The sequence below is a fragment of the Strix uralensis genome, chromosome 3, assembly GCF_047716275.1.
Source record: "Strix uralensis isolate ZFMK-TIS-50842 chromosome 3, bStrUra1, whole genome shotgun sequence".
Classification (NCBI taxonomy): Eukaryota; Metazoa; Chordata; class Aves; order Strigiformes; family Strigidae; genus Strix; species Strix uralensis.
In genome coordinates, this window is record NC_133974.1 from 104,896,676 (window position 1) to 104,924,629 (window position 27,954).

The 27,954-nt window shown below is 40.6% G+C and overlaps 1 protein-coding gene across 1 annotated transcript; it reads left to right on the plus strand.

Moving 5' to 3' along the window:
* Position 1: 1 nt before the first annotated feature.
* KCTD3 (potassium channel tetramerization domain containing 3) lies at positions 2-27,948 on the plus strand. The gene is made up of 18 exons (XM_074863711.1): positions 2-488; positions 4,772-4,825; positions 6,319-6,364; positions 7,205-7,278; positions 7,712-7,770; positions 7,955-8,035; positions 8,740-8,880; positions 10,166-10,256; positions 12,885-13,075; positions 16,962-17,077; positions 20,632-20,719; positions 20,854-20,970; positions 22,009-22,179; positions 23,337-23,492; positions 24,476-24,572; positions 25,946-26,130; positions 26,227-26,365; positions 26,717-27,948. The coding sequence occupies exons 1-18, from the start codon at positions 415-417 to the stop codon at positions 27,303-27,305; spliced, it is 2,469 nt and encodes an 822-aa protein (XP_074719812.1). The 5' UTR covers positions 2-414; the 3' UTR covers positions 27,306-27,948.
* Positions 27,949-27,954: the final 6 nt, after the last annotated feature.

Below are 27,954 nucleotides of genomic sequence, written 5' to 3' on the forward strand. Positions count from 1 at the left end.
CGCACCCGGCCCCTTCCGGGCGCGTCCCTTCCCCCGAGGGGCGTTGACCTGCTCGCCCCCGCCCCAGCCGCCGCGGTGGGGGGGTCCCCGCCTCTTCGCAGCCGGCCCCGTTCCGCGAACGGTTCGAGGCGTTTTGGCCCGCGCCGGCCGCCCTCCTCCAGGTGCTGCCGCGTTGCTATGGCATTTTCCGCTCGGACCGGGGAGGCGGCGCGGCCTGGCCGGGCCTGAGCGGCGGGGAGTTCCTGGGGCCGCAGCCTGGCCGGCTGCTGACCCCGCTGCGCGGCTGCGCGGGCCCGCCGGCCCATCCCCCGCCTCCTCCTTCCCCGCCGCCGCTTTCGCCTTCGCCCTGCCCCGCCGCTGCGCCCCTCGACCCCGAGGTTCCGGCGGCGGCGGCGGGAGCCGGCGGCGGGGAAGATGGCGGGGAACGGCGGAGGCTTCGCTGGCGCTGGGAGCGGGGAGATCATCCAGCTCAACGTGGGCGGCACCAGGTGAGCCGGGGGGGGGGGCAGGCCCCGGGCCCTGCCGGCGGGGCGGCGCGGAGCGGCCAGCGCATACCGGAGGGCATCGGAACGGGGGGTCCCTGCGGCCGGCCCCTGGCGGGGGTGTCCCCGGAGGGAGGCGCCGCCCGGCCGTGCCCGCTGGTAGGCTGGCCCGGCGGCCGCTCCGTCCCGGCAGGGCGGCGGTGCAGACTCGCCGGGGACCGGTCCGCCGGGGCGCCGCGGCCTGGAGGTGGTGCTGCCTCCGGGGGGGCAGAGTAAAGCTGCCCCCGGCATGTTGCAGGAAGCTGAGCTGGGGGTACCGAACGCGGGTACCCCTGCCTGCTGTCCTGCCTGCTGTCTGCCTGCCAGCCTGGGCTTTCTAGGTACGTGCTCTAGCGCCGGGCCTTAGGGACCCTGCTCCTTCGGGAAGAGAGGACGGAGAGCTTTGCTCTGCCGTCAGATCCGTAGGCTTCTAGTAATCAGCCTGTCTAGCAGCCTCAGAGACTGAGGTATTAAGAAGGCTGATACGATACTGCTGCCATCAACCAGAATAAAGAACTGTATTGTATTTGAATGTGCGCTGGAAGTGTGGAAGATGGCATGTGTGGACGTTTTGGCAGATAGAGGATTGTAGGACAGCTGTGGTCAGAATCTGTGTGATAAATAGTGCAAATGTTCCTGTTGGAATGCTCAGGCGTGAAATCATTCAGATTACCGTGGCTAGTAAATACCGAAGTAATGTGTCTTCCTGAGTCTGCGTGCAATGTGAAAGCAGCTGTAAGTAGTAGGAACTACTACTACTATTTAAAGAATTTTCTTGCATTACCCAGAAGATGGGCTCATTCTTACAACTACAATGTATGCTGAAGCCTTTCTTAAAGGCGAGTACCATAAAAATTGATGCAGAATTCTCACTTGTTATAAGACATTAGCAACTTGGTTCAGCCCAGAAGAGCTGTTCGTAACTTCCATAGGCAAAACAGACCTGTGATGATGCTTCCAGGATAACTTTGGTGTTAGCTTGCACCAGATTTCGTGTTACACTGAATAAGGTTCTTCAGTGAACTCTCTCCGAAATTATAGGCCAGTTCATCTTTTAGGTTTTACAAGTGGGATCTCAAAGATGCTTCAGTCTCATAATTTTAAATAGATGTTACTTTTTAAATGCCTCTGCAGAGAACAGAGAATTATGTACAGGGTATGAATCAGGGAGGAAATACATATCGTCAGAGGGCTTGCTTACACAAAGAAGTATGAAGAACAAGGCAAACTAACAGTTGTAAGCATTTCATTTTTAGTTGAAGATCTAGATTCTAGTCAACAGGTATCATTTGGATGTAAGGAGTAGGAAATATGTGCATAGACATTTCCCGTTTTAATAGGGAGACAATGTGCAGTAGTACCGGTCTTCTGTGCAAGAGGTTTTGCTCTTCTGCAAGCTCAACTTCCCTTGGAGTGCTCATCTTCTCTGAAAATGTATCTGAGCCAGGTTTTTCAGCTTGCAAAGGCAGCTGACTCAAAGCTGGCAGTGGAATGATGACCTGGACGGCAAACGGGGGAGCGTGGGATGCTATACACATTTCCTCCTCTTCATTAGTTCCTGTTACCCTTACTAGAAACCTGAAACTCTTAATTTTGACTTTGGTAGAGTTGGGTGAGAAGGAGAAATTAGCCCTCTCTCCTGTTTCTGACATGGATGGGGATCTAGTACAGAGACCCCAGCTTTCCATGTTCTGCCAGGAGGTTCCCACTGCTCCCTGCGACTGCCAGAGCTTCTTTCTTGAATTGATCCAACAGTTCTTGGTCTCAGCTTTTGTGGTTTCCTTTGCTGGGAGCACAAGCCCCTTGCAAGTTAACATTTACAGAAATTACTGTAACAACTTTAGTAAATTCTCTTGACCCTTTACCTCCCTCTGGTTATAAAATAATTCTATGAGCACAATAGGCTATGAAAATGGTTATTTTATAACTGACATGTAAGTGTGCCTGTTTCTAGTTGCGTATATTTTCTTTAAAATAACTGTAGGCTGCCACCTGCTTTGAGGATTTTGCACTGGGTTTGCCTAATTTTCCACATAGGATGATGTCTGTCTGACCACTGCGTGTTAGCTGCATGGTGCCGCAGGTGCATTTATGCATGTAAACATTGCTAACTAAGCTTCTTTTCTGCATCCCGGAAAGCAGGACTCTGTCCTGTTGTTTACATAGATTAATGTATATGTATTAAAAGTTCTAAAGTATATGTTAGTATGGGATATTGCTTACTAAACTGGTACCATAGTGCTAAATCACAGACAGAAAATCCTTGTGCTGTCTAAACCTACTGATTATGCAAAGCAGTAAAATTGCAAGGACACAAATGTGGAATCAGTTGATGGCTCTTTTTCCTGTCCTCCTTATTGTGTAGCTTGTTTTTCTGGCATATCTTGTCCCAAATGTTTTGCCATTAAGCTCTTTAGGTGATTTAGGAAATGCTAGTGGAACCCAGCTGGTCAAACACCAGCAAAATTTCAGTCTTAACACCTCTGAATAGTTGACTGTCACTCACATGCCTAAATGCAGACATCCCACCGGGTCGGAAATTGTGCTGTAGTGTATTGAGAAGACAGTCCTCAAACATCAGACATTTGTTCAAAGATCCTGAATGTCTTCATGGTCACATCGTACTTCTTCATTGCTTCAGAATTAATTTGGCATTTATCATTCAGTGTTGTAGAAAATGCCAGTTAGCTGTGGTTCTAGTACTTTTTCAGTATCTTTCTACCTATACATGCCTTCCTGGGAAACCAGAAGTCCTCTGTTTATTTTATTTTTTTCCAAAGACACAAAAATAACTGAAAATTGTAAAGTATTTAAAGTATCAGACAATAAAAGTCTTTAGCTTGTGAAGACCTTTAAAAGGGCTAACTGGTGATGCCGCATCTATCCACATAGTTACAAGCAGTGTCTGGATTAATCTTGGACAAAATTCATCAACTCATTGTTTTCTGTCATGTGCATCCTATAATGTAGTTAAATGAATCATCCCTTTTAAAGTAGAGAAGGGTGGTGATTTGTATTACTGATGATAAAAGATGTGCAAAACTGCAAGTATACTTAGAAGTCACTTTCCATTTAAATAGCAAACTGCTTTGATTCTCTTTAATTTTTTAAATTTTCTTTTTTAGAAAAGACTTTGTGCATGTTTATGCTTAGAACGCTGTTACTGTAGATTTTCTGTTAAGAACAGATTTGTCATTGTTATGCTTGCAGTGAGCAGCTACACAATCCATGTTTTATGCAGGATGGTAGTTCCATATAGCCTGTGTTTCTGCCTCTTAAGGGGTATAAAGTAATGCTTTTTGTTTACATCTTTTTTTTTTTTCTCCAAAACTGGAAAATGCAAGCAGTGAAAACCAGATAAATTCTGATTAAGTACTTTTATTCCAAACATATTTTGTAATGTATTCCTGTGCTATCTGGAAAGTTGTCATGGAATTTTACTTTTGCATTTCCTTTTCGTGATTCCTAATTAAGAGGTCACCAAAGGTGTCTTAGTCATGGTACTAGTAAGAGCATATTATGTATAGTCAGAGAGCTGATGTGGAGCATGGACTCATTGTCCAAGCTGCCAGTCCAGTTGTCTTCCTTCATGTTAAATCAAAAGTAGTATAAAGGAGTTCATAGTTATTTGTTACGTAAAATACTGTCTAGCATTATAAATAATACTATAATTTGTATTATTTCATAATATCCATATGATTCAGAGTAAATATTTGTTACTTTTAACTATTATTGTGGGACCTTGGGCCTCTAAGAGGGTCCAAATAACAAAATGGCAAATAATTAAAATTACTGTAAGATATTAACTTGAAGCTTACTGTAGTCTTTTGCAGTGCACAGTGTAGCACCTTTTGAGTCCTAAGTAAGGATAACATGCAGTTAATGGCAGTAGTGCACTGTTAATAAACTCATATTTTAGTAGCTGCTGTTTTTGTATGTTTTGGTTTTTTTTTGCAAGCGTTAATGTTGACGAAGTATGAGAAGCAGAAAATGTGGGATGTTTGGGACAATGTGTTACAAACATAGAAAGAATGGCATTCTTGAGATCTCTGGACAGTTCTGCTTCATGCTTAAGGACAATCTGTGTAAAGAATCTACAACCACTTTGATTCTGTGCAGGCATTTAAATGTTCTCAAACCTCCCAACCGCTTTTGATATCAGCTTTGTAGAACAAGTGAAAATATTTTGATAAAGCAGACTTCCTTCGAATTTTACAGCTGATTCTAAACTTGTAACTTTGATTTCCTAGGTTCAGCACTTCAAGACAAACACTGATGTGGATTCCAGACTCCTTTTTTTCCAGGTATTTGTAATAAATCATCACATTAAACAAAAGCAAATTAACAGTAATTTTAAAAAAAGTGTTCTTAGTTCTTAATTTATGCTGTAAATAGCGGGGGTTTTTTTCCTTAATGTTTTTTCCCTTATCTCAAGCAATGGGATAGATTCATTTGAAATAAGCTGATATCCAAAAGGCCTCTTGAATGATGTTCTGGCAGCTTATATGTGCTGAAGAGCTGTCACTTTTTAGATGGGGTGTTGTGGAAATAAGGCGCCAAATCTGCAGGAAGGGGTGGTGTCACTGACTCTATTACTATGTGTACCACTTGTGATCTTCTTGACCATACACAGTAGCACTACCTTTAATGTTTTTTGAGTTACAGCTGTACCCTGAGTTAACTCAAAGTTTTGAGGGTTTTAACTTGTGGTTCAGGAATTATTCAACATCCTTTTGCCAACTTTTATGTCACTATCATTACTACTTCTGTAGGTTGTGGTGCTTACTGTTTGTACCCTAGTAATTTTGTGCTATAGGTGCTGTACCTTTATTACCCCAGTTAATACTAAACACATAAAAGAAAAACCTAAAGGCTGGAAAATTTGCTTCCTTACACATAATTTTTGTACTTTGGACTTCTTTCTCAATAAAAGCCTGGCAGCTGACATGGACAGGCAGCATTACCTGCTCCTGTTTTACTGAAATGTTCAGATAAATGGAGTACCAGGGAAGTGTCACCTTCCCTTCAGTGCTATGATATTGCCTAATTCTTATAGCAGATGAATTAGACTTTTGATCAAAATGCACAAGTATTAATCCTGTATTTTGAAAGTGAATGATTGTCTGTTATATTTCTAAAGGCATAAAAGGCAAGGCACAAGGAGGAAGTCCCATGTTATTCCCCAATCTCTCAACACTAAATATACGTTGTTCTGAAAGTCTGTCATCTGGACTCAGATGGAGTCTTGAAATAAAACTGTACATTTTTAGTTAGTTTGATTCTTATTTGTAAAACAACATTTTGATGTCGTTTTTTCTATGGATCTGGAGCAAAAGTACTTTGATCTGGTGGGAGGGAAACTTTGAAGTAAAATTGTGTAAAAACTCATCCACCCCGTTCTTGCCCAGTAAGTTTTTGCAGAATGGATTGTTTACTCTTCCTTTTTACTTCAGCAGCTTTTACTGATTTACTAGATCATAACAAACTATGCAACCCCCTGGGTGCCTGGGAGAACTTTTCCATCCTTTCCAGCGAGGCCTTGTGTCTGTTCTCTTTGTGAATCTGAAGGTCCTTATGATGTAGCTCTTAGCCTGTCCTTAGGTGTACAAGCACTGCTCCTTTGTTCAGGGAGTGATACTTCACGCCCCTGCCAGCATTCTGCCTTACCAAGGCAGTTTTCTTTGCTCAGCTACACTGTTTTACCAAAGTACAACCAACAAGACACAGAGTGTTGTTATCTTGTGTTTGCACTAGTACATTTCTGAGGGACATCTAATGAAGATTTCCTGTGTTTCAGTTTGCTGAGTGGAAGAATTTCAACACTGAAGGATGAAACTGGTGCTGTGAGTAATAAACTTACTGATAACATTAATGTTATGCTTTCTGTTAGGTTCTTTCCTAAAGAATATTCACTGTGGGTGCTAATGGGAATTACACTGCCTGAGTTAGTCTAAACTTTCATGAAAATCGGTGACATCTCTGGGTTTCTTGTTTCTCATCTTCATTCCAAGATAAACAAAACTGGAACAATGTGCACATTTTTGTGCTCATTCTACACTGTACAGGCAATGCAGAGACAGCAACTGTACTTTCTTTGAAGAGAAATATTGCTAATTGCTGTATTGCAGAGAGAGGTGTAATTTTCATTAGATAGCTATTGCATATGTAGTTGAGTAATCCTGACGTGGAAATGTAGCTTTTGTTGGCAAATATATATAGCAAAATGGCCATTTCAGTCTGTGTATATGATATTCTTAAATGGGAAACTGTAGTTATGACAATGTTGTTGAGTAATAGTAAGGCGCAAAAGTACTTTGCTAAAAGTATAGAGGTAGTTGTAATAGCATTTGACCTAATTAAAAAAAAAAGTCTAAATTTATCTTGAGTTCTTATTACATTTACTGCATTCTGAACACACGATAGAGAGACTCTAGAACTTAAAGAACATGTTTATGAAGTGCCATCTATTTGCAACAGTATTTGTATATATGTCTTTTAAGAATGTTGAATTAGTGGATGGTAGAAGAATAATGAGAGGAAAGGAGAGGTCTAAAAACTTTGGGTTATGTTTGTCTGCTGACTGCCTCATCTTCAGCTCCTCTTTCCCATGCTCAGCATAAAAAAACAGTTTAGTTGACGGTTGCTTCGTAGTAATGCTAAAGTACAGCAATTTTTCTTTGCAGATATTTATTGACCGAGATCCAGCAGCATTTGCACCCATTTTAAATTTTCTTCGCACAAAGGAGTTAGACTTACGGTAAGAAGTTCTAATTATATCAAGTGAAAATAAATTTGATCAGATGCATTAGAAAACTTTTTCAAATGAGGATTGTCCAGTTTTACTCATCTACTTGGGTGCCTAGTATGTGAGTCAGCTCCCTGGTAGATGTAGGGCCATGTCTAGAGTGTGTGTATGGCATGGTGGAGGCAGAAATGGTAGCATTATATTTTGTTGGTGGATTCTTGTAATTTAAACCACTTCTGTCAATATATTTCTTTATTTTTTTTCTGTATCCTTATTTTAATAAAAGATAATTAATGTTACGATCACTGAGATCTCAAACATCAACATGTTGAATGCATTTGATGGTAATTCTCTGAACTGTTAGGTAGCTTGTTCACATTCAAGGTACTGACTCACTTTGTCCTTGTGGTTTTTTATTGTTGTTTTCTGTTTTTTCTTTCTCTAGGGGAGTGAGTATTAATGTTCTCAGGCATGAAGCTGAATTCTATGGAATCACTCCTTTAGGTAACTTTTTTTTTTTAATATGAGGTCATCTCATATTTATTACTGTAGTAATAACCCACTTACAAGTCATGGGCAGTTGTGACCCCGAAGATTTTCAAACTCACTGATACAAAAGGTTATTTGAAATAATGTAATGTTTCCTAGGAAGTGAAAGCTGTGGTCATACCTGGTTTTTCCCCCTTAGTGAGAAGATTGCTACTATGTGAAGAACTGGAACGCTCATCTTGTGGCAGTGTCCTTTTTCATGGCTACCTGCCTCCTCCAGGTATTTTTGTATTCATGGTCTGGTGTTGCTTGCAGTCACTTATTGCTTTAGTTTGTGGGGGCAGTTGGCTGAGGTAGTTACTCTAGCTGTCAGACTGTCCAGAGAAGGCTCTCCTAGGGAAAGATTAAGATGAATGGTTGAATCAAACATCATTCCCATTCAAAACCAAGGCTTTTATCTGTATGCTGTGGCATATTTAGAGTACTGGGCAGGGGGTTGTGGCATGTTAATACTAAGCAGGCTGTGTTTGGTATAGACTAGAGTAGAGGTTCTTCAGGTAGGTTTCATTTAAATGTTACCAGCATGGAGTGCTTTCTTCTTTCTGAAGGTGCAGTTACTTTAGGTGCCCTATGTTTAGATGACAAATCACCACAAATGAGCTTTCCTTAACAATATGAGTATTTCTTAGAGTTTTACTCCTCTGTAGAGATGAACACAGTTCATGTGTTAACCTGAAGTCTAGGGAATATCTAGCCAATTGTTGACAAGTTTTCTGAAGGTAATTCCTTAAACTGTGAATGTCAACGCAGAGAGCAAAAGCATTTTCTGTTTCAGTGCTATGATATTGCCTAATTCTTATAGCAGATGAATTAGACTTTTGATCAGAATCAAACTACAGGATTAATACTTGTGCAAAGTGAATGATTATCTGTTATATTGCTAAAGTTTATGGAGTGGGACAAAACATTTATTTTCTTTTATAGGCATTCCCAACCGTAAAATAAATAATACTGCTGTGCCACCAACTGATGTTAGAATTGGTCAAAACTGCTCCGAGAGTGAGATTCATGGAGGTGGCGTCCAATCTACGCTTGCTGGTACTGGGGAAAGTACAGTCAGGCTAGGTGAGGAATGTCAGTTTTAAAACCAAAACAAATTGCAAAGGTGATTGTCACTGGGAAATAAAAACTGAGTAACTATTTCTGGCTTCAATCTGTTATTCTATGTTTGCCTGATCTTAAATTGCTGAGTACTTACTTAAACACTACTGCCTATACAATATTTAAGTCTCACTGCTGCACAATCAAGACATGAGGTTGAGAGAAAGGCAAATCAAAGTTCGTCATGCAATCTTAATATGGCCCCTTAGACAAATGCCTTACACTGTACTAAAGTCATAATAAAAACCAGACAGACCAGTGTCTCTTTGGTCTGTGACAACAACCTCCTTCCTGCTCTTGCACCTCTTTCTTGCTCCTCGTGCTTCTCTTGCCCTGCAAGAGTTGAGGTTTTAAAGGTAGTCTTCAGTTGTTTGCCTATATAGAGGACTTTCCATGTAAAAGCTGTAAATAAGATAGGCTTGAATTCTGTTATTTTTCAGCTTTTGAATTTGCAAGCAAAATGATACTGTTAGAAGTGTCATATTTCTGCTATAATCATGTAAATTGTAGCAGTGTTAGGAAGATCTAGAGTATGTTAAGGTGAATCTGTATCCAGGTAATATAAAAATAAACCTTGGATATGAATTGCTGATTCGTCTTTGTGAGTTGCTGCAGGTTTGGAAAAGGGTGGTCTTGGGGAAAATGAGATAGAAGATGCAGTCTTTTAGGCATTAGTTCTTTAGCGTATCAAGGCTGAGAGCAAACTCAGGGAAGTACTATAACCGCTGATTTCCAGTGCCATCCAACACTTCTGACAAACCTAATTTAGTTATCAATCAGAAACAGGCATGCTTCCACTAGATAATAAATGGAGGAGCTATAGGTATTCTGAGATACTGGAAACTTCAGTTTAACAGTCTGGAACATTAATACAGGGTTGCACCAACTATTTGGAAAGAAATGTTGTAGATGAGAACATTGTTTCTTATTTGATAGCAATCCTCAAATTTTTACCCATTTGGCAGGCTGTAAAACCGAGGCATGTACTTGCCTCTTTCTCCTTATGAATGCTTTGCATTGTAGTGGCTAAGACAAAGTGACTTCCTCCCATGTAAGAACTGTACTGGTTGTCAGGATTGTGAGGAGTGATATTGCTAACCAGAATCTAGCTGAAAATGTTTCTTGAGAAATTTCATTGTCGAAGTTTCTGTTGCATATCCTAACAGAGAGCTCTATTCTATTACAGATGTCTCTGCTCATCTTCTAATACCCATCACTTGACTGACTTCAGCTTTGTTGTTGTTTTTAGGATTTCCTGTGGACCCACGGAAAGTCCTAATAGTAGCTGGCCACCACAATTGGATAGTAGCTGCCTATGCCCATTTTGCTGTTTGCTACAGGTATGAATATAGTTGCTTGTCAAGTTACAGGAGTCTAAAAAAACCCACAATAATCTGCTATGAGCAAAGCAAAAAGTTTGCTTTCCTCTGAAATGACAGTAGATCACATGCATGCAGTCTGTTCCTATAAATGAGTTGCTGCTTTTGTTCATGCAAGTAAACTGCTTGATAGGAACTCAAATTTTGCTGCTTTGATGTCAGTTCCTTGATGCTGTTGCAAAAGCAATGGACTCCAATTTAACTGCTTCAAAAGCCTGTTTTAAAGCAGGCTTTTAAATGAAAGATTCTTTTAAAAAGTTCTTCCTACTGTATAGGTTTGCAGACAGTCTGTGAAGTTAGAGCATCAAAGAACTTGAAAGAGTTAATGGATTTTTGCTACATAACTGATGTACCTTGTCTTAAACTTCAGGTTTTTTGGCTTAGCAGAACTGTTAAGCACTCGCTACTTCACCTGGATGGTTGAAAAATGTCTTTAAATGTCTTGTAAACAAAACGGCTTTTTTTAAGATCAGGTGAAGATAAGTAACACCTTCATTTTACTGGTTTTAGTTCACATCTGGTAGTCTTGATTTAATTGGTGGCTGTCTTTTCAATGGAAGGTAATGTTTTAACAAGAGCTGTTGCCAAAACCAGTCTAACACTGCTGTTGTAGCGTAGTTCAGAAACAGAAGGGAGAGTAAGGAATGTAATGTGAGCAGCTTCTTTCTGGTTACTGCCAAGCGGAAGCCATAGTTTGCTGCCTTTTTCACTATGTAGAATACAGATTTACTTGCTTAAACTTTGTACCTTAATCACATTTAACTTGTCTGTTGTGTTCACCACTGCAATTTGTTTTGCTTTAATTTGTACTAAATGTGGCTTCTTTTGCTCAACTTGTTCTTGTTTTCAATTATGTTTAATACAGTCTGACTGGAGAAAAAGGCAATGAATTGCAATTGTCTTTGTGCCAATTGTCTCCTCAGGATTTTCTCTCTTATGAGCTAGCATCTCTTATGAGCTAGCATCTATCCTTAGATGCTAGCTCACTTTAAGTGAAATACTCTGCCTCTTTCCTGCTTGCTCATCTATTTAATGAGACTTGTTACCATTGAACTTAAGTCATTAGTGATGCTTTTGATGAAGCATGTCAGACTTGAACGGTTGCTGAAAAAGGGTGCAGGTCAACATGCCAGTTTAAAATGCTGCTTTACTTCATAGCAACTCAAGGTAGCAGTCTTGTCTTGTTTTGAATTTTTTTTTTTTCTTCTGGGGCTTGAAGGAACTCTAGGAATACAGTGGTGAAATTCTACCTCCTCCATTCTGCTCTTGTATAGCTTTTGGGAAACAGTTTTTTCCCCTGTCTGCTGTATCTTAGTACCTGTCTAGATTTTATGGCTTGACAGATGAATTTGCCCAGACTTCCTTGAATATCTAGTGTTTGGGGAGATAGCATACCCTTAAAACTACTTCCCTCTACCCACAAATTTAAATATAGCTTGCTTATGTGGTGCAATGAATTGATGTTAAGATTCTTGTCAGTACTGTTTTAATGTAAGGGCAACCTCTGAATTTTAGCCAGAATCACTTCTCAAAGTAAGTGGTAATTTGTAGTAGACTGACAGTGAATCCCATGCAGTAAGAAATTAAATACATTCAGATATTTAGTTTTGTGACTTTCTTACTATTCTTATTCTTACTATTTAAATATTTAAGATAATTATTTTAGTAAAAAGCTACAGCAAAGCACAGTGAATCCTAAAGATAGTATTTTTTTTTCCTTTGAAGAAGTATGACAGAAGTCTTTTAAAATTTGATAATAAAGCTTGTGAGAATGTCTTGGTTGCATTCAAAGGCTTATGGCTGTTGCAGTCCTCTTAAGTCACTTCACTACAGCTTCTGCATGCTGTCTGCATAGAGCACAGTGATCTGTGGTGCTTCAGCTCCAGGCAGGATGCAATGCTGAAGTGAAAGAATGGCAACAGTGGCAAAAAAATACTAGATAGGTTTCTGCTTTCCATGTTAACGTTTATATAATTTGACTGCTGAGATTTAGTGTGCTTTAGCTCAGTTGCAAAGTATCTAAATTATTGCCTGAAATTAAATTGGATAAACTGTGCTTTTCTGGCATCATGTAAGTCTTTAAAATTGCACAAGCAAATGATTCTTTAAAAATAAAGCTTATAGTCAATTCAGTATTATGTTTACAGTATACCGTAACAGATAACGCAACTAGATAGCACAGCTTTATGCTAGAGCATGATTGGATGTCTAACGTAATATATGAAATACCTTGCCCCTGGAAATTAATAGAGATTTCTTCTAAAGTCTTATGCCGAACCTCATTCTCTAGGATTTGCCTAGCCCAAGCTTTTGGCTCCATTTTATAACTTGTATATTAGATGTGCTTATATGAGGAAAAAGCCAAGCACAGGGCTCTAGTAGCTGCAAAGCACTGAAATAATATGTATGCAGTATCAGACTTCCAGGAAAAAAAAAAAAATGCAGCTCTTGTAGACTACAGTGCTTCATTGGAATTCCAAGTTTTGTGGCTTAGCCTGTAAGACTGGATCATCCACATTGGTTCACGCTTAGTCTGAGTTGTCTGTTTCTGAATCTCTAACCTCCCTGTTACCTCCTTCGCCCTTCCAGAATCAAAGAGTCTTCTGGGTGGCAGCAGGTGTTCACGAGTCCCTATCTGGACTGGACAATTGAGCGAGTGGCTCTCAACGCTAAGGTGGTTGGAGGACCTCATGGAGACAAGGATAAAATGGTTGCAGTTGCCTCGGAGAGTAGCATAATCTTGTGGAGCATTCAAGATGGTGGTAGTGGCAGTGAAATTGGTAACTATAATTGCCTGGGCTTTTTTTTTGTGTGTGTGTTTAACCAGAAGGAAATCTGTGACCTTATTTTGAGGTATGTATGATCCGTAGTGTTCAGTATTCACTTTCACAAAGTGACAAAACAAGCAACCTATTAGAGCATATTAACTTTCTTCTCTGTCGTGCTAGAGGAATCCCTTCTCAAAATCAAAAAGACAGAGAATAAAAAAAGTAGTCTGTTTACTGAACAGATACTAACATACTTACTGTTCAGTTTGAATTTTTGTGTGAAGATGCAAATTAAGAGTTAAATTTTTTCCTGGATTTGCATTTGAATCTAGGCCATAGCATAAAGGAACTAAGTTTCTGAGATGGAAGGCTACAGATACTGAGAGATTCTGCTCTTTTCTTTCCTTTGTCTTATTAAAGTCATATTTTTACATGGAGATGATGAAAATATTTCAATTCTCTGTCAAATGTAGTTCATAAATGGAATTTGGAAGATTAAAATTTCTTCTTTTTATAACTTCGGTGTCTAGGCAGGGAAAAAGCACATTCTACTGCCCTAAGCATACAGGAGTTACTGCTTCTACACCTTGGCGCTGAAGGACACACGATTAGGGAGGCTCTAGAAACAACAAGACATTTTCAGAAGTAAATATTCCTTGGTACTGATCTGGTGGCTTGTCTGACTCACTATTTTTCAAATGCAGGGCAAGTTTGTGAAGCAGTGAAGGGAATGGTATTAGGAACTTCCTCTAGCCTAGTCCCTGGTGTTTGAATAACCACTATTATGCCAGTAATGTCTCTTTCCTCTCTCAGTGGATACTGCTAACAAAGTATGACACCAGTCTCCTCATGTGGAGACTTTTCTCTGAAAGGTAATGCTGAGTTAATTTGTTATTAGATGTATCTCCATAGCTGAAGTAATGAAAATTAATGTGGTCATTAATTAAAGTCAAAATGACCAAATTCAAGTTTTGATCCATGTGCCTTTAAAGGAAGAGCTTACTTGAAAGATGCTCAACCAATTTCTAGCTATGTTAATGGCTGTTGCTTTTTTTCATGCTTGAATGAGTGGAAACACCAAGTCAGATTTGAAAATGGGGACGGGCAAAGGTCTTGCATGAGATAATGCAGCTGTATACTAGTCTTTCACTTGTGACTCAGAGTTTGTGTATATAATAATGGTCAGCAAAACCATGTGTTTTGAGGTTCCATTGTATTTAAAAAAAAAAAAATATGAAAGGTGTGTCTAACAGTTGAATATGAAATACCTCTATTAAACAGGCAGTAAATATTGTACTTGAGAAGCCTTTCATTCTGTTATGCTTCCCGTTGACCAGATCTTAAAAGCAGGGCAGAGTTAGCATGACAGCTGTACTCCTGTGATAGGCATTGCCTTAAGCACTGTGCTATTACATTCCTCCTGCATTCTCTGGTTTGACTTAGCTTGGTATTTGCAATAAGATACATGAAGTAACATCTTGGATTTAAGTGCAAAGAGACGCAAAAAACATAAGTGGACTTTTTCTTCAAATAAAAACTCTAAAATATGCCAATATCATAAGGTTCTGATAACTTGGACTATGACTGAACGTGGCAACAAAACTGAAGGAAGCATTTTTGCTAAACAGGCTGTACTGCATTGAAGTGACTTTGTGAAACAAAGGAAATGCCACTTGGGGTGGTGGGGAGAGCAGAGAGAAAGTGCCTACAGGATTGAATCTTTAAACGCTGAGTAACATTGACCAGAATGTACCAGAATGTTCCTCTTTTGGATGATAGGTCATGCTGCTTGGTTTAAAAAACCTGAAGTATGCATGTGTTTTAATAGTAATAACTTGAATATAGCTGTCTTGTTTCCTTGTAGGGCAAATGCTTGCAGTCCTGCTTTGTGTTAGAGATCTAGTACATTGCTGTCATCTTGTGAAAGAAAGTACTTGTTCCAAACAGTTGTTGGAGCCCAGCGACACCATCCTCAGAAAATTGTGTGGGCTGGCATCTTTGTGATAGAGCTCTCCCAGAGCGCTTTCTTTCCTTTCAATATTACTTACATAACACGCTGCTGTTGGATTGCTGCTGTAAGCAGTATTTTACTGAGAGGGACCCTTAAGACAAGAGCCTGTCATTACGTATAGCATTGTCTCCCTTGTGGATGGGTCTCAAGACTGTTGAGCCTAAGCAGGACTGACACTTTAGATTCCTCCAGACCATTCAAGCTGTCTTCCTTGATTTCCTTGAACCTCATCCTTCTCTGGAGTAATCAATTCTAGTTGTTTCTGTGGATTTTTTATTATCGCCTTTTTCATGTGCCCTGTACTGCTGAATCTTATCTGCATCGAATGATCGTACTGTGCCCTGGAAAACCATTTAGCATCCTAATTAAAACATAAGTATATATTGAGCTTCCTGAGATTCCTTCTTGGGGTGTAACAGAGGGCTACTTCTTCCTTGGGAATGGCACTCTGTTCATTTGAATTTGTCCAAAACAATGTTGGGAAATTTTCCAGCTATTGGGTACTCCTGTTTTGAAGACATCTGCCTGCTGCAGTTAAAGTACGTTAGTGAGGAGTAATACATATATATATGTAGAGTGAGCAGTATGGAATAGGAAACTTGTGAATGAAGCTTGACACTTGGTAGTGTAAGATATCCTCAGTAGTAATGGCTTTTGTACTTACCAGGCAGTAAAACTTAGCCTGGAATTACTTACAAACTGAGTTTGCTGAACTTTGTAGCTGGCAAATTTGGAAATCATATTAGACCTTTTTAGTTTGCTGTAACTTTTAAATACATGGTACAGTAAATAGTACAAAATGTAGTATGCTACTCAGGTTTGCAGTTCGATAAAAATATTCATATTGAATCTATGATGAGACTAGGAATCTCTAAAGAGAGGACAGATTTTGTGGAAGAGCTCAGATGTTAAGGTCTGCTATAACCATAGTCATCAGTGCCTGTCATGTTCTGCAGTGTTTTGATTTTTATTAAGTGAAATGTTCTTGATGCCACATTGGCTTTATTTGGAAGGCCAGCATTTGCTGCTAAGTCTTATCTTCCAGATTTTGAATACTGTGTGATGACTGGTGAAACTGGTTCCTTATAGAGCTTCAGTTTTTTTAATAGCCTGTACTCTCTACTCATGAACTGTAGTTTAACCAAAATTAAATATCTGGAGATGAGAAAGAAACAAAGAAATAGACTTTTGCAGGCTGCTTATTTTTCTGAGTTCCAGTATTTCTGCTAAAAGAGAAATTTGAATGTATTCAAGTAGTGTCACATTTGGGGTTATTCAGTCTTTTCTCAAGAATAAGGGTGAAGCCTTGCAGCTGTATTTAGTTTCTAAATTATGTTTTCAGACTATGTCTATTGGATTGGACTTCAAAAAAAAAAAAAAGTGGTGAGAACTTGTAATATTTTAAAAGGTAATTGCAAAGTAGTGTGGCACAAATTTGTCTAGCAAAACCCATGAAATTCCTGCTTCTTAAGTGACCGTAGTCACAGATTAAAAAAACCACAAAACAACAAAAAAAAATCCTGCTTGCTGTAATAGGATTTTTATTTTTTTAATGCCTTAGGATGTATAAAGCCGTTTGAGAACTTGATGGCTGTAGAAAAATGAGGAATGCATATTTTGCATGGGCTCTTCTTCCTTCTCTTGCCTCCTTTCTCCTTCCCAAGTAATGATTGCATCAGCAGAGATGACATCATGCTGCCATTTAATTTAATGGAACCCAGTTTGCTGCTGGAATGGTACCTCACCTAGCACACTGCAAACCCAGTTTTGGCTGTTCTTTACTTGCTACTGTAATAAACGTGATGTGATAGTAGTGGAGAGATTCCATTGTTACTGTTTCTTTCTCTTTATTTTAGATGAGCTTCATAGACTCTTCATTTTTTGTAGGAGTGTTCAGTCTTGGAGTCCCTGTAGATGCTCTCTTCTTCATTGGCAACCAGTTGGTGGCTACAAGCCATACAGGGAAAGTGGGAGTGTGGAACGCTGTGACTCAGCATTGGCAGGTGCGTTCAGTTCAATTTTCTGCAACACTTAATAAGCTGGTATGTCTTTCTAGTAAAAAGAGAACAAAATAATCTAAAGGCAAGTGTGAAATGCTTGTCACAGGGTTTTCAGTCCTGACTTGTGTTATGGAGTTTGCCATCTTGGTATCTGGGTATTGTGCCTGTGTGAGCAGAATGTTGAATTGCATGCTTGGTAGTATCACCAAACTTTTTAGGCTTTCAAATTGGAGGACATGGTGTGATTTGGAGTAATAAATGTCAAGTGTGTGTGTATATTTAAACTTTCTTCTGGATTACTAACTTTGTAAACACTGGGATCATAGAAAATTAAAAAAATTATGGGGAATGTGTGACAGCAATTTCTGCACCATCTGAAAGAAAAAGAAAACAAGTTAAGAAGGCAATCTGACATCTGGGGATCTCAAAAGTTGTCTTACAATGGGAGACTCTTCTTCGGCAGAAATATGCATGGATGTCTCTTGCATGTGGATGCTTCTGGCTGCACTGACTTTATTGTCAGAATGCATATTAAATAAAGAGATCCTTGGAGTCTGTGTGAGTCTGAGAAAACAGTCGAACATTCATGTGAATAACAAAGCTTGTAACACAGGCTTTGTGGCACAAAACCTGGATGCAATAAAAATCCCCAAATTGCCTTGCAAATCTCAAGAGGCAGAACTGACCTGAGGCTGCTGCAGTGTTTGCTGACTAAGTTCTGATTCAACCTTTAAGTGACAGTACTGCTAACAAATAACACAGATAACAAGCATGGGATAGCACTGCTTCTGCAGCAGGCACAGACGTGTTAGTATGGTCTCGATTTAAACAAAACATTTAAAGCTGTATTGATGCCTTGCAAAATCTTCTGTTAAGGGACGATGCTATGTGACAAGCTGGCATTTGACAATACTTTCTAAAGGAGCAAGTCATAAGGAATAAAAACAGATGTCCCATTCATCATCTTTGTTACCAGGGGGAGCCACAGAAATCTTTCTGATCACATTAATAGTTCCTCAGGCTGACTGACTATTCCTTTGGTGAAAACATTTCTTACTGAAGAGTAGAAGAATCTTTAAGAGGGGCTAATATGCCAGGATGTCCTAAAACCAAGTTTTTTGGCTTTCTAATTCTATTTTATTTTCCTACAGGATGAGAATAGTTCCCTTAAAAAAAAAAAAAAGACAAAAAACCCCCAAACCAAAGCAACAAACAAACCCCAAATCCAACCAGTTTCAAGATGCTTTCTGCATCTCAGGCTCTTTTGTTAGTAAGGAGAAAAGCAAATCTTCCTGTAGATCTTCATCTCCCTTTAGAACCAGTTCTTCTTGAAGAACCTGATAACGACGTAAGTGGCAGGGTTGTACCTCTGATCTTCACATTCCTAGTGAGAATACATGATACTTGTGTAACTGTTTTCCATGAGTTGCCCATAGCTCTGGACTTAAGATGTAATCATACTTGCTGCAGTGAGAGAGGTTTTGAGGAACAGGATTTGCCAATGCCCCATATACATCAGTAATGAAATTCTTATCATAAGAGACCTTAAAGGAAGCAAAATACTTAGTGTTACAGAATAAGAGGTAACATAAAGCAATGGAGCGTGACAGAAGAACTTAGTCTGCAAAGTGAGGATTTTCACTGGCCATGTTGTACCAGTGACTGTTGTATAGTGAAATGAAAGTTCACATCTTGGCAGGTGTAACTGCTGAATCACGTCTGGTGTTCCTATCTCTGCTGCAGAAGAAAGGACCCTCCTTGTTTTGTATGATCTCTCTGACCCACTCAAGTCAATCTCTGCTGTTGGCAGCATTGTGGATCCTTTTGCTCAGACCTCTCGTTGCAGTTGTTAATGTCTTCTGCAGGGTGATGAGTAAAGTGGTATATCTGTTGATGGGTTGTCTCTACCTTCATTAGTTTTGTAAACTTTTTGCAGATGGGAGAGCTGCTGTATACACCTTTATCCACAGAACCAGAGAACACACTGCACCTTGACCCATAGACTCTTAGATGCTGAGACTCTGTAAATAGTTTCTTGCCTTTCTGTTCTTGTACTACTTCTTTAAAGTAGTCTGGAAAAAAATATATCTTTTGAAATCAAGTTCCATGGCCCAGATTGTTAGATGCCTTATTTAATTAGGGGTAGTATGGATTTGACTGTGGGGAGGGTAGCGTACTTAAAAAGCTGTATCTAAAAAAGTACTTTGAGATGAAGAATAGCAATTCTTTTCAGTAATTGAAAAGGATCCTTCTCCAGGTCATTCGGTCATCAGTTATACAGGGAAAATCCAAGTGCTTTCCAAGAACAATGTATTTTTAGCATTGGATCTGTGCTGAATTACGGGTGAGCATAAGTGAGAAGCATAGTTCCTTAAACAGAGAAAGGAGGGAAAGTACTTCAGGAAAATATGCAGAAGCTATATTCATGTTGCAGCCTTCTCTGTAAGGCTGATAGGCTTAGAATATATTCTAGGGCCTTACAGACTATCCTTAGGTTAGGAATGGGTACTGGTTTAGAGTGATAGCTTTTGGGGGTGCAGGGAAGTTTCTTTGGTTTGTTTTGCTTTTATCCAACAGGTATATGGTGGGTATCTTGCAAATGATTTTGCAAATCTCTGAAGCAATCAGAAGGATACTGCTGGTCAGAGAGAAATCAGAACCTAAGCTGAAATTTACATTAATTAGTATTCAGTGTCCATTAAGTGGACTGACTGAAACATATGGAGTACAGGGAAAATGCTGTGACTTTGTGCATGTTTGAGTGCACAAAAATGGCTTTTGGCTTTTTCTCCCTCAGGGCTGAAGCAAAAAAGAATTGCTTGAGATAGGGAATCATACTTTGGATAAGCTAAACTTTTTCTTTGCTTGAGATCTCTGTCCTGTGTGAGGGGATAAGCATTCCTTTTCATCCTAGAGGGCGTTCTTAATCCCTCACCTTAAGTTGTAGACCATTAAGTAAAATATGACAGGGCTGCCTTCCAGTTTACTTGGTGTGGATGTATATTGGAAGTGGGACAGTGTAATGGGACAAGAATTTTTTTCCCCTCATTATACGTGTGCTAGAGGCTGAGATCTTCATAGAGGCTGGCAGAGGGACACAAAAACTTGGGGTAAAGAAAGGCTTAGAGAGGCAACATCTAGTTCCTTTGCCCAGCAACCTCTCAAGGAGTTGTCAGAAAGGGAAGAAGGAATAGGACAGAAAGCGTGAAGTACAATCACTTTGCATAGTGGAAAAAAATCATCTTTTGAAGATGTGATTTAGCTGCAATGCCTTAAGCTTTGTGCCTTCACGTGGAGAAGGATCTTCCAGAGCAGTTGTGCTAACTTGTCTGCATGCTTCTGCTGAACTTAAGATCTGGTTTAGGAGAGGAATGTGATCTGCCAGCAGTACTTGAAGAATGCCACTGTATGTGTGTGTGCATGTACAACAGCTTCAGACCAGTACCAGACTCTGGTATTCTTCCACAAAATGTACCGAAAAGGTCTGAAAACTGAGAAAATAGCAACCTAACTTCTTGTTTTGTGTATTTTTATTTTTTCCTCTCTGTTACCACTAGGTTCAAGATGTTGTTCCTATCACAAGCTATGATACTGCTGGGTCTTTTCTGCTGCTGGGCTGTAACAACGGCTCTATCTACTATATAGGTAAGAAGTGGGAGCAGGGCAGGATGAAAAGGAGGTGGTACTGAGCTGCTTTGTTCTTAAACTCTTTGGTCTAAGTCACATCAGAACAACTCTGTCTAGTCAGAGTAATAAACAAAAATGTTTCTTCCCCACAGACATGCAGAAGTTCCCATTGCGAATGAAAGACAATGATCTTCTAGTGACAGAATTGTACCACGATCCCTCCAATGATGCTATAACAGCGCTCAGTGTCTACCTCACGCCTAAAACAAGTCAGTATTCTATCGCTGTCTCTTCAGTGAGAGTCTGTTACAGTTACGGGTTTTTCTTTTTTCTAAATGGACTTTTTCTATTGCTGCATAGCAGGGCTAAAGCAGACAAGGTAGCCCTTTTTCTTCATTTAATCATTTTCAAATGAATGATGAACACTAGGTGTATCTGTTTCCCCTTACATCTGTACATTATATATAAATAGGTACATGTACTTACATGTATACGTGCATATGCTTGTATAATGTAATAACATAACACATCGTATATTAATGCTTGTGCATAATGTACCTTTGCTGGTTTTAAGCCTTTTACACAAGATAGGCACTTAGATTATGAATTGTATTCACTGAAATAGTTTGTGCTGAACTGGGAGAGAGACAACCTTGCTGCTGCATCTAACCTTATAACCACTATACTAAAAACCATTTTTATATGCAGCTGAATAATGCTTAGCTATTGTGTCTATACACTCTTTTGTAATCACAGTGCAGCTATCTTTTACATTAATAAAAAAAAAAAAAAACACACAACAAAAAAACCCCAACGCAACAAAGCAAAACCCCCAAAAAACCCAAGCTGGGAGAAATGGGTTACTCACATATCTATACTGATACCACAGTGACCTTTTTAACTATAGTCCTTCCTGCTCTTGCCTTGTCTTCCCATTTTCCTCCTATTAAGGCAGAAAAATAAATGGTGTGTGGCATGTATTGACCACATCACTGTGAGGAGTGCCTAAATATCTGATCGTATGACTTTATCCATCTCTTCTTTCACTTCCGGGGGGAGGAGAGAATGGAAGAGAAGGCTGTTGTTGAGACAGTGTTGAAAAGCAGTGTGGAATTGAACAAAAACTTTGGGGTTTTTTAGTGGCAAAACATCTCCTCTGTTCATGGGAAAATGATGAGTAAATAGCATTTAAAATAAACATCTAATTGTGGAAGCTTGGAAATACTATTTTCTACTGCCTCTTTCCCTGGTCCCAGTAAGACAAGCTTTCATTCCTGAGGGGAACAACTGTGTTCTTTTTGCTTTAGGTGTAAGTGGCAATTGGATTGAGATTGCATATGGCACCAGCTCTGGAGCAGTGAGGGTGATTGTACAGCACCCTGAAACAGTTGGGTCTGGGCCTCAGCTCTTCCAGACCTTCACAGTTCATCGAAGTCCTGTTACAAAGATCATGCTCTCAGAGAAACACCTCGTGTCAGGTAATCTTTTCTGTGCGCAAATTTGTATTGGCGGTTCTCCCCTTCTCCTGACCAATGAAGTATTTGTATGCATTGCTTTTTAACTTGCTTTGTGCCCACATGTGATAGAAATGAGTTGGACAGATTTGGGAGTGGGGGAGGGGGCTAGATTGGCTTGGATCCTTGTTCTTAAAGTAAGCATTCTTCAAAGCCTGTAGCAGTTAAAAGGCGTAGGCTTTATTTGACCAGATACTGGAACAACTATGTCTTTCGTTTGTGTCTTATTCCAGGGTTGCCATTTGTGGAAACAAAAGGGTTTGTAAACAAATGTACCCCTGTCAAGTCTTATTGTTGTGGGCAGGTCCTTTAGGACTTGTCTTCTTTTAACAGCATTTCAGGAGCTTTCTGGGTTGCAGCAAAATGTGCACCATCTCCTCTTGGGCCCTAGAAAAAGCCTTTCTGTGGCTTCAAGGGGCTGTTTGTGTTTTTTCTCAGCAGTCTCCCAGTGTTTGTTGTGCTATCTTGTTTGTCCTATCTTATGCTCAAGAAAGTGTCTTACTTTCAGGGAAGATGCAGTTGCTCCTCCCTCTGTAAGAATCTGTTCCACCCAGAATCTAGCAACCAGGGCATGGCAGAGAACAGATTTACTTTCAGCTGCTATCCCAATTTTTTTAAAAAAAGAACAGGAAACAAGGTGTCTCATTATACTGCAAACAAACAGCCCAGAGGTCATCTGTTCCCCTGCAACTTGGTGCTAAAACCTCAGTCCCAGGAAAGGGCAGATGTGTATGTAAGAAATGGAGTTACTGATGAATCAAATAGAAGAGCACTGTTGTGTGATAAGGGTTCTGCTGCCAGGCTGCTCTCATGACATCTCTTGTCCTAGCATCTGCACAGAAGTGTGCTGTAGGCTGCTGGTGCTGACTCAGACCTTAGTGTTGTGTTCTGTGTGCCTTAGTTTGCTGCTTGAATTTCTGAGGGAAGAGACAAAACTAATAGAAAACAGGACAGCAGCAACAATTTGTAGATTGTTCAGTAATTATCTGGAGATGCTATGTGACTAAATTCTGCTTGATCACTCAGTCTTGAAAAACTATCATATAGAAATCATTAGAGAAGTTTATCTCAAAAGTTTTGTCATCCCTTATAAATGTTATTGTACTTCTTTTTCTTTCTAGTTTGTGCTGATAACAACCATGTAAGGACATGGACTGTGACTCGGTTCCGGGGCATGATTTCAACTCAGCCAGGCTCCACGCCTCTTGCATCATTCAAAATCTTATCCCTGGAGGAAGCAGAGAGTCATGGCAGTTACTGTTCTGGAAATGACATTGGTAGGATGTCTCTTGAATGCGCTGTGCTGAGCCTGTACATTCACTGGTCTCATAAAGGTTTAACAGACCTTCAACCCTATAACGTGCAAGTCAGCTGATGGGTATAAGCTCTTATATACTGCTCTCCCCTTGAAAGAATGGCAGGGATCTGTAAGATTCACCTGGAAATACTCACTATTTAGGCTGCAGAGAGTAAGTACACTTAAAGGGCTTACTCTGAAGGTGAGAAAAAGGGAGAAAAAACTTTTGAACGCAGGTACAATACTTCTTCCTTGAGCAAACTGATGTCGCATTTCTCTTTTGGTTTAACTAGAGAATGACAGAAAGCACAGGAGGCTTTATTAAAGCAGATGAGCATAGCAAGGTTTGGGTCTACTGCAGATTCCAGTTCACTGTTCAGTTTGGGTTAAAAGATGCACATGTGAAAAATTCTCACATGAATTTGAAGTTGTGACAAAGTTTACTGAAGCCTTGAAACTGCAGAGGCGAATGGTGCTAACACATTGCTATAGCAAGATACCAAAGGAATGCATGTCAGTAAACATGGGTAGACAGGTAGTCTAGATTCCTCTGTGGTCTGAGTCTTGAAAAAGAACCTTTGATGAATAGGGTGCCCCATGAACACAGGGTGAGGTCAGTACTATGGCAAGAAATCTGATTAAGCCTTTAGACATCTCGGAGCTGCAAAATAAGAAAGTACTTGTTGTTACTAGAGGCCTGATGCAGGGTTTGTACTGACAGTAATTCCTCCAGGAACGTGCAGGAAACTCAAAAATGGGTGTCCTTTAAAACAAAAGAACAAAAAAGATTTGTATCTGTAGAGGCTTCTAACTACTGGATGGCTTTTTGTAACTATTAGTGATCTTTGGTTCCCTGGTCCTGATGTGGTCATACTAATATGAGTTTGGGTCTTCAGGACTGTGTGGGGAAGAGGGTAAGGGAATTGAAACAAACAAACAAAAAAGTGATCTTTTTTTCTCTAGGACCCTTTGGTGAACGTGATGATCAACAGGTGTTTATCCAAAAAGTTGTTCCCATCACTAATAAGCTGTTTGTAAGGCTGTCTTCAACTGGGAAAAGGTACCTCCATGTTTAGGGTTTTAAGTGGGAAAGGAGCAGGACTGTTCAGGCGGCGGGGTCTCCCATCCCTTGGGGGTGCATGCAGTTGCACTTAGCAAGCTTCTAATGTGCTTGGCAGCTCTGGCTGAACTCTGTGTGTTAGTAACAGAACCGTACTTAATGATCTACTCTAACCTAGAAGCCAAATAGTGTTTTGATAAATGTGATATCAGAGACTCACTTCATGATGGCTCACCTGTGTGCCTCTATAGAATCCGTAACTCAGCCGTGGTTCCATGCTAACACTACATTTCAAAACTAATGCTGAAGTTGCTGGTGGCAGGGATTATGCTGCTCACAAAAGCAGACAGGGAAGCAGTTTCTCTCTTCCTTTGCAGTTGTCTGTGAGGATATTAGAACCTTTATAACTGAGAGACTGTCTTTTAGGTCAGCTATACAATTATTTACTTAGGCTTGACTTCATGATATTCTACTATGTTGTTGCCTATGTAGTAAAAAAAGTTGCCAACCAACCACAGCTGCTTTTCTTCCTGTTACGCTAGGAAAATGGCAAGAAATCGGAAAAGATGGTGCATCTCAGTTCTATGCTTCTTACTATTCTTGCATCTCTTGCCTAATAACTTTGAATCTGGGTGAAAACGTTGATGCCTTAACACTGTTGGCATATGAATTGAGGATTACTGATGTACCTTTTTTTTTTTTTCCTTCAGGCTAGATTTGTATGTAGTGGAGAGTTTTAATAGATGACTTATTTTGGCACTTCTTGGGTAAAAAGATCAATACAAGGGGACAGTAAAACAAATTACCCAGAATATGTGAGGTTCTGGTCTAGAGTCTGGCTTAGCAGCTTAGTTTTGGGAGTCCTTTTCCTCTCACTCCCCACATAAGCTTCTAAAATAAAGGAAAAAAGCAACGGAGTTCTGCCATGTCAAGTGGTATTGCAGTTGTCATAAGACAAAAGTTACCTGTATAGATAACCTTGGATTTATCATCCTTGGATTTTTTTTTTTGCATATGTTTTATATGGTTAGGTGTGCTGGTTTTGTGGGTTAGTTTCCTAGAGTGTCTAGCATACGAAGGGGCTAGTTGCGGTCATTTTTGTGAGAGCCTTAGGCTTCTAATTATCACAAACTGAAAATGGACATGGAATATGTGGGGGTTCCCTAAGAAAAATAAACAAGTGGTAAGGCTGCAGATGGACTGGGGGGGAAGGTACTGTCTGCAGCTGAGCAGCATGCCGGTCACGCAGGGGAAGGAATTTCGCCTGGAAGAAAGGTTTGGTGCCTTCTCAGAAAATCAAAACAGTACTGACTTTACTAGCCCAATCTGCCAGGTGCAATTGTTTTGGTAACTTGGGGTTTCTCTTCCTGTAGGATCTGTGAGATCCAGGCAGTTGACTGCACTACCATCTCATCATTTACTGTGCGAGAATGTGAAGGATCCAGCAGAATGGGCTCCCGGCCACGCCGCTACCTCTTCACTGGGCACTCAAATGGCAGCATCCAGATGTGGGACCTGACCACAGCTATGGACATGGTTAATAAGAATGAAGACAAAGGTCAGTTGTGTTATGGCAGCACTGTGGTGTGGTGGTTCTTCTGTCCTCACATGGCTGTGGTGAGTGGACTTGGGCACTAAGAGCTGTCTCTTTCAGATGTTGGCGGCCCCACAGAGGAAGAGCTGCTCAAGTTGCTTGACCAGTGTGACTTGAGTACGTCTCGCTGTGCCACGCCCAACATCAGTCCTGCCACCTCAGTTGTTCAGCCAAACCGGCTTCGGGAATCTAATTCCAGGTAAGTCACCAAGGGTGGCACCAGCTCCAGACACCAAAGGTTTTACCCTTCAGGTAGGCAAAGAGGGGTTTGGTACCCTGAATGCTGTAGCAGAGCTCCTGAATCCATGCCCTAAGTGTCTTGAACTATGCACACATCCTCCTCAATTTCTGTTGGCTTATGTGTGTGTAGATTAAGGTATCCTGTGAGAATCTGAAGTGATCTGGAAACCCTTGTGTGGGGGTTGTGATGAGTATATTCCTATTTTAGTGGGAGTTGCAATGGTGAGTGGGAGGATGGTGTGCAAGAAGAACCGACTTCTCTCTGCCTAACATCTGCTCTTCTCATCCTTGGTTGTTTTTCTTTTTGAAGCCTCCAATTGCAGCACCATGAAACAATTCATGAAGCAGCCACATATGGTTCTGTGCGGCCATACAGAGAAAGCCCCTTGTTGGCAAGAGCAAGGCGGACCGAGAGCTTTCACAGTTACCGGGACTTCCAGGCTTTTAACTTACCCAGCAAAAGCCCAACAGAAAAGTCAGCTGCTGCAAATGGCAGTTCAAGCCAGACAGAGGCCAGGAGAGCAACAGCTGAGGGCAGTGCAGCTGAGAGGAAGGCAGTCCTGACAACAGCACTTGAAGCACGAGGCACAGGCACAGGGGTGACAGATGTGGGTGCGTGTTGCAGTACAGAGGTTCACCGTCTGCCAGAGAGTTCTCTGGATCTCAAAAGAAGAGGACCAGAAGAGGAGAGTGAAGCCAAAGCAGAAAGCAAAAAGAAGATGGGGTTTGAAGGAACTGGCTTCCTGGGAAGGAAGAAAGTGCCTCTCCTGGCCTCTGCACCAGCCCTTGCTGAAAGTGGGCCTGAATTACCTGGTGCAGCTTCTCCATCACCTACGAAGACAGCTGCTTCACCACGTCACCGGAAGAACGACTCATCCTGTCAAGACTATGGCTTGTGAAAATGTGACTGGTGGCAAAGATGAGGTGCCCTCTGGCTGGTAGCAGGCATAACATTACATGTTGGGGGTTGTTTCTTGAATGGGACTTTGTTCTGATACCCAGAATGAAAATTACAAGGTTATAAGAAGGTACCTGGCTGCTGCCAAACCTTTGAAGAGTCGTCCACATCAATGTGTGGCTTTATGTAATGCTCCAAAATGTAGTACGGTACTTGGTCCAAAATATTGTTGTGCATTCTTGCGTAAATGTGGTCAGGCATGTGATACGTTGTGATTATTTTTGTTTTGGGGGAAGGGAGGGTGCTAAAGGAATACTCGGTTGCTTAGTGGAAGATGCCTTTTAGACGCAGCCGCACATTGCTCTGCAGAGCTGCTGCTGTCTTGACTGGATTTTGCCTACTTCACAGGACTGCCTCTGTAGTCTTGTGTTACGAATGGGATCCTTGCTCTGTATGCTGCTGTCTGAAATCTGAAATGTTTTGTGCAGGTTAAGGAGGAAGCTATTCAAAATAGCGTATTATTTTGCCTCTTAGTCCAAATAAATTGCCAGAGGAGTGTTGCTTGTGCTTTCTGAAAAATGTGTGGTATCAGATGATGGGTTTTGCTGATTGTGACTGAGAGCATGCATAAAAATATGCTTGGCAGAATA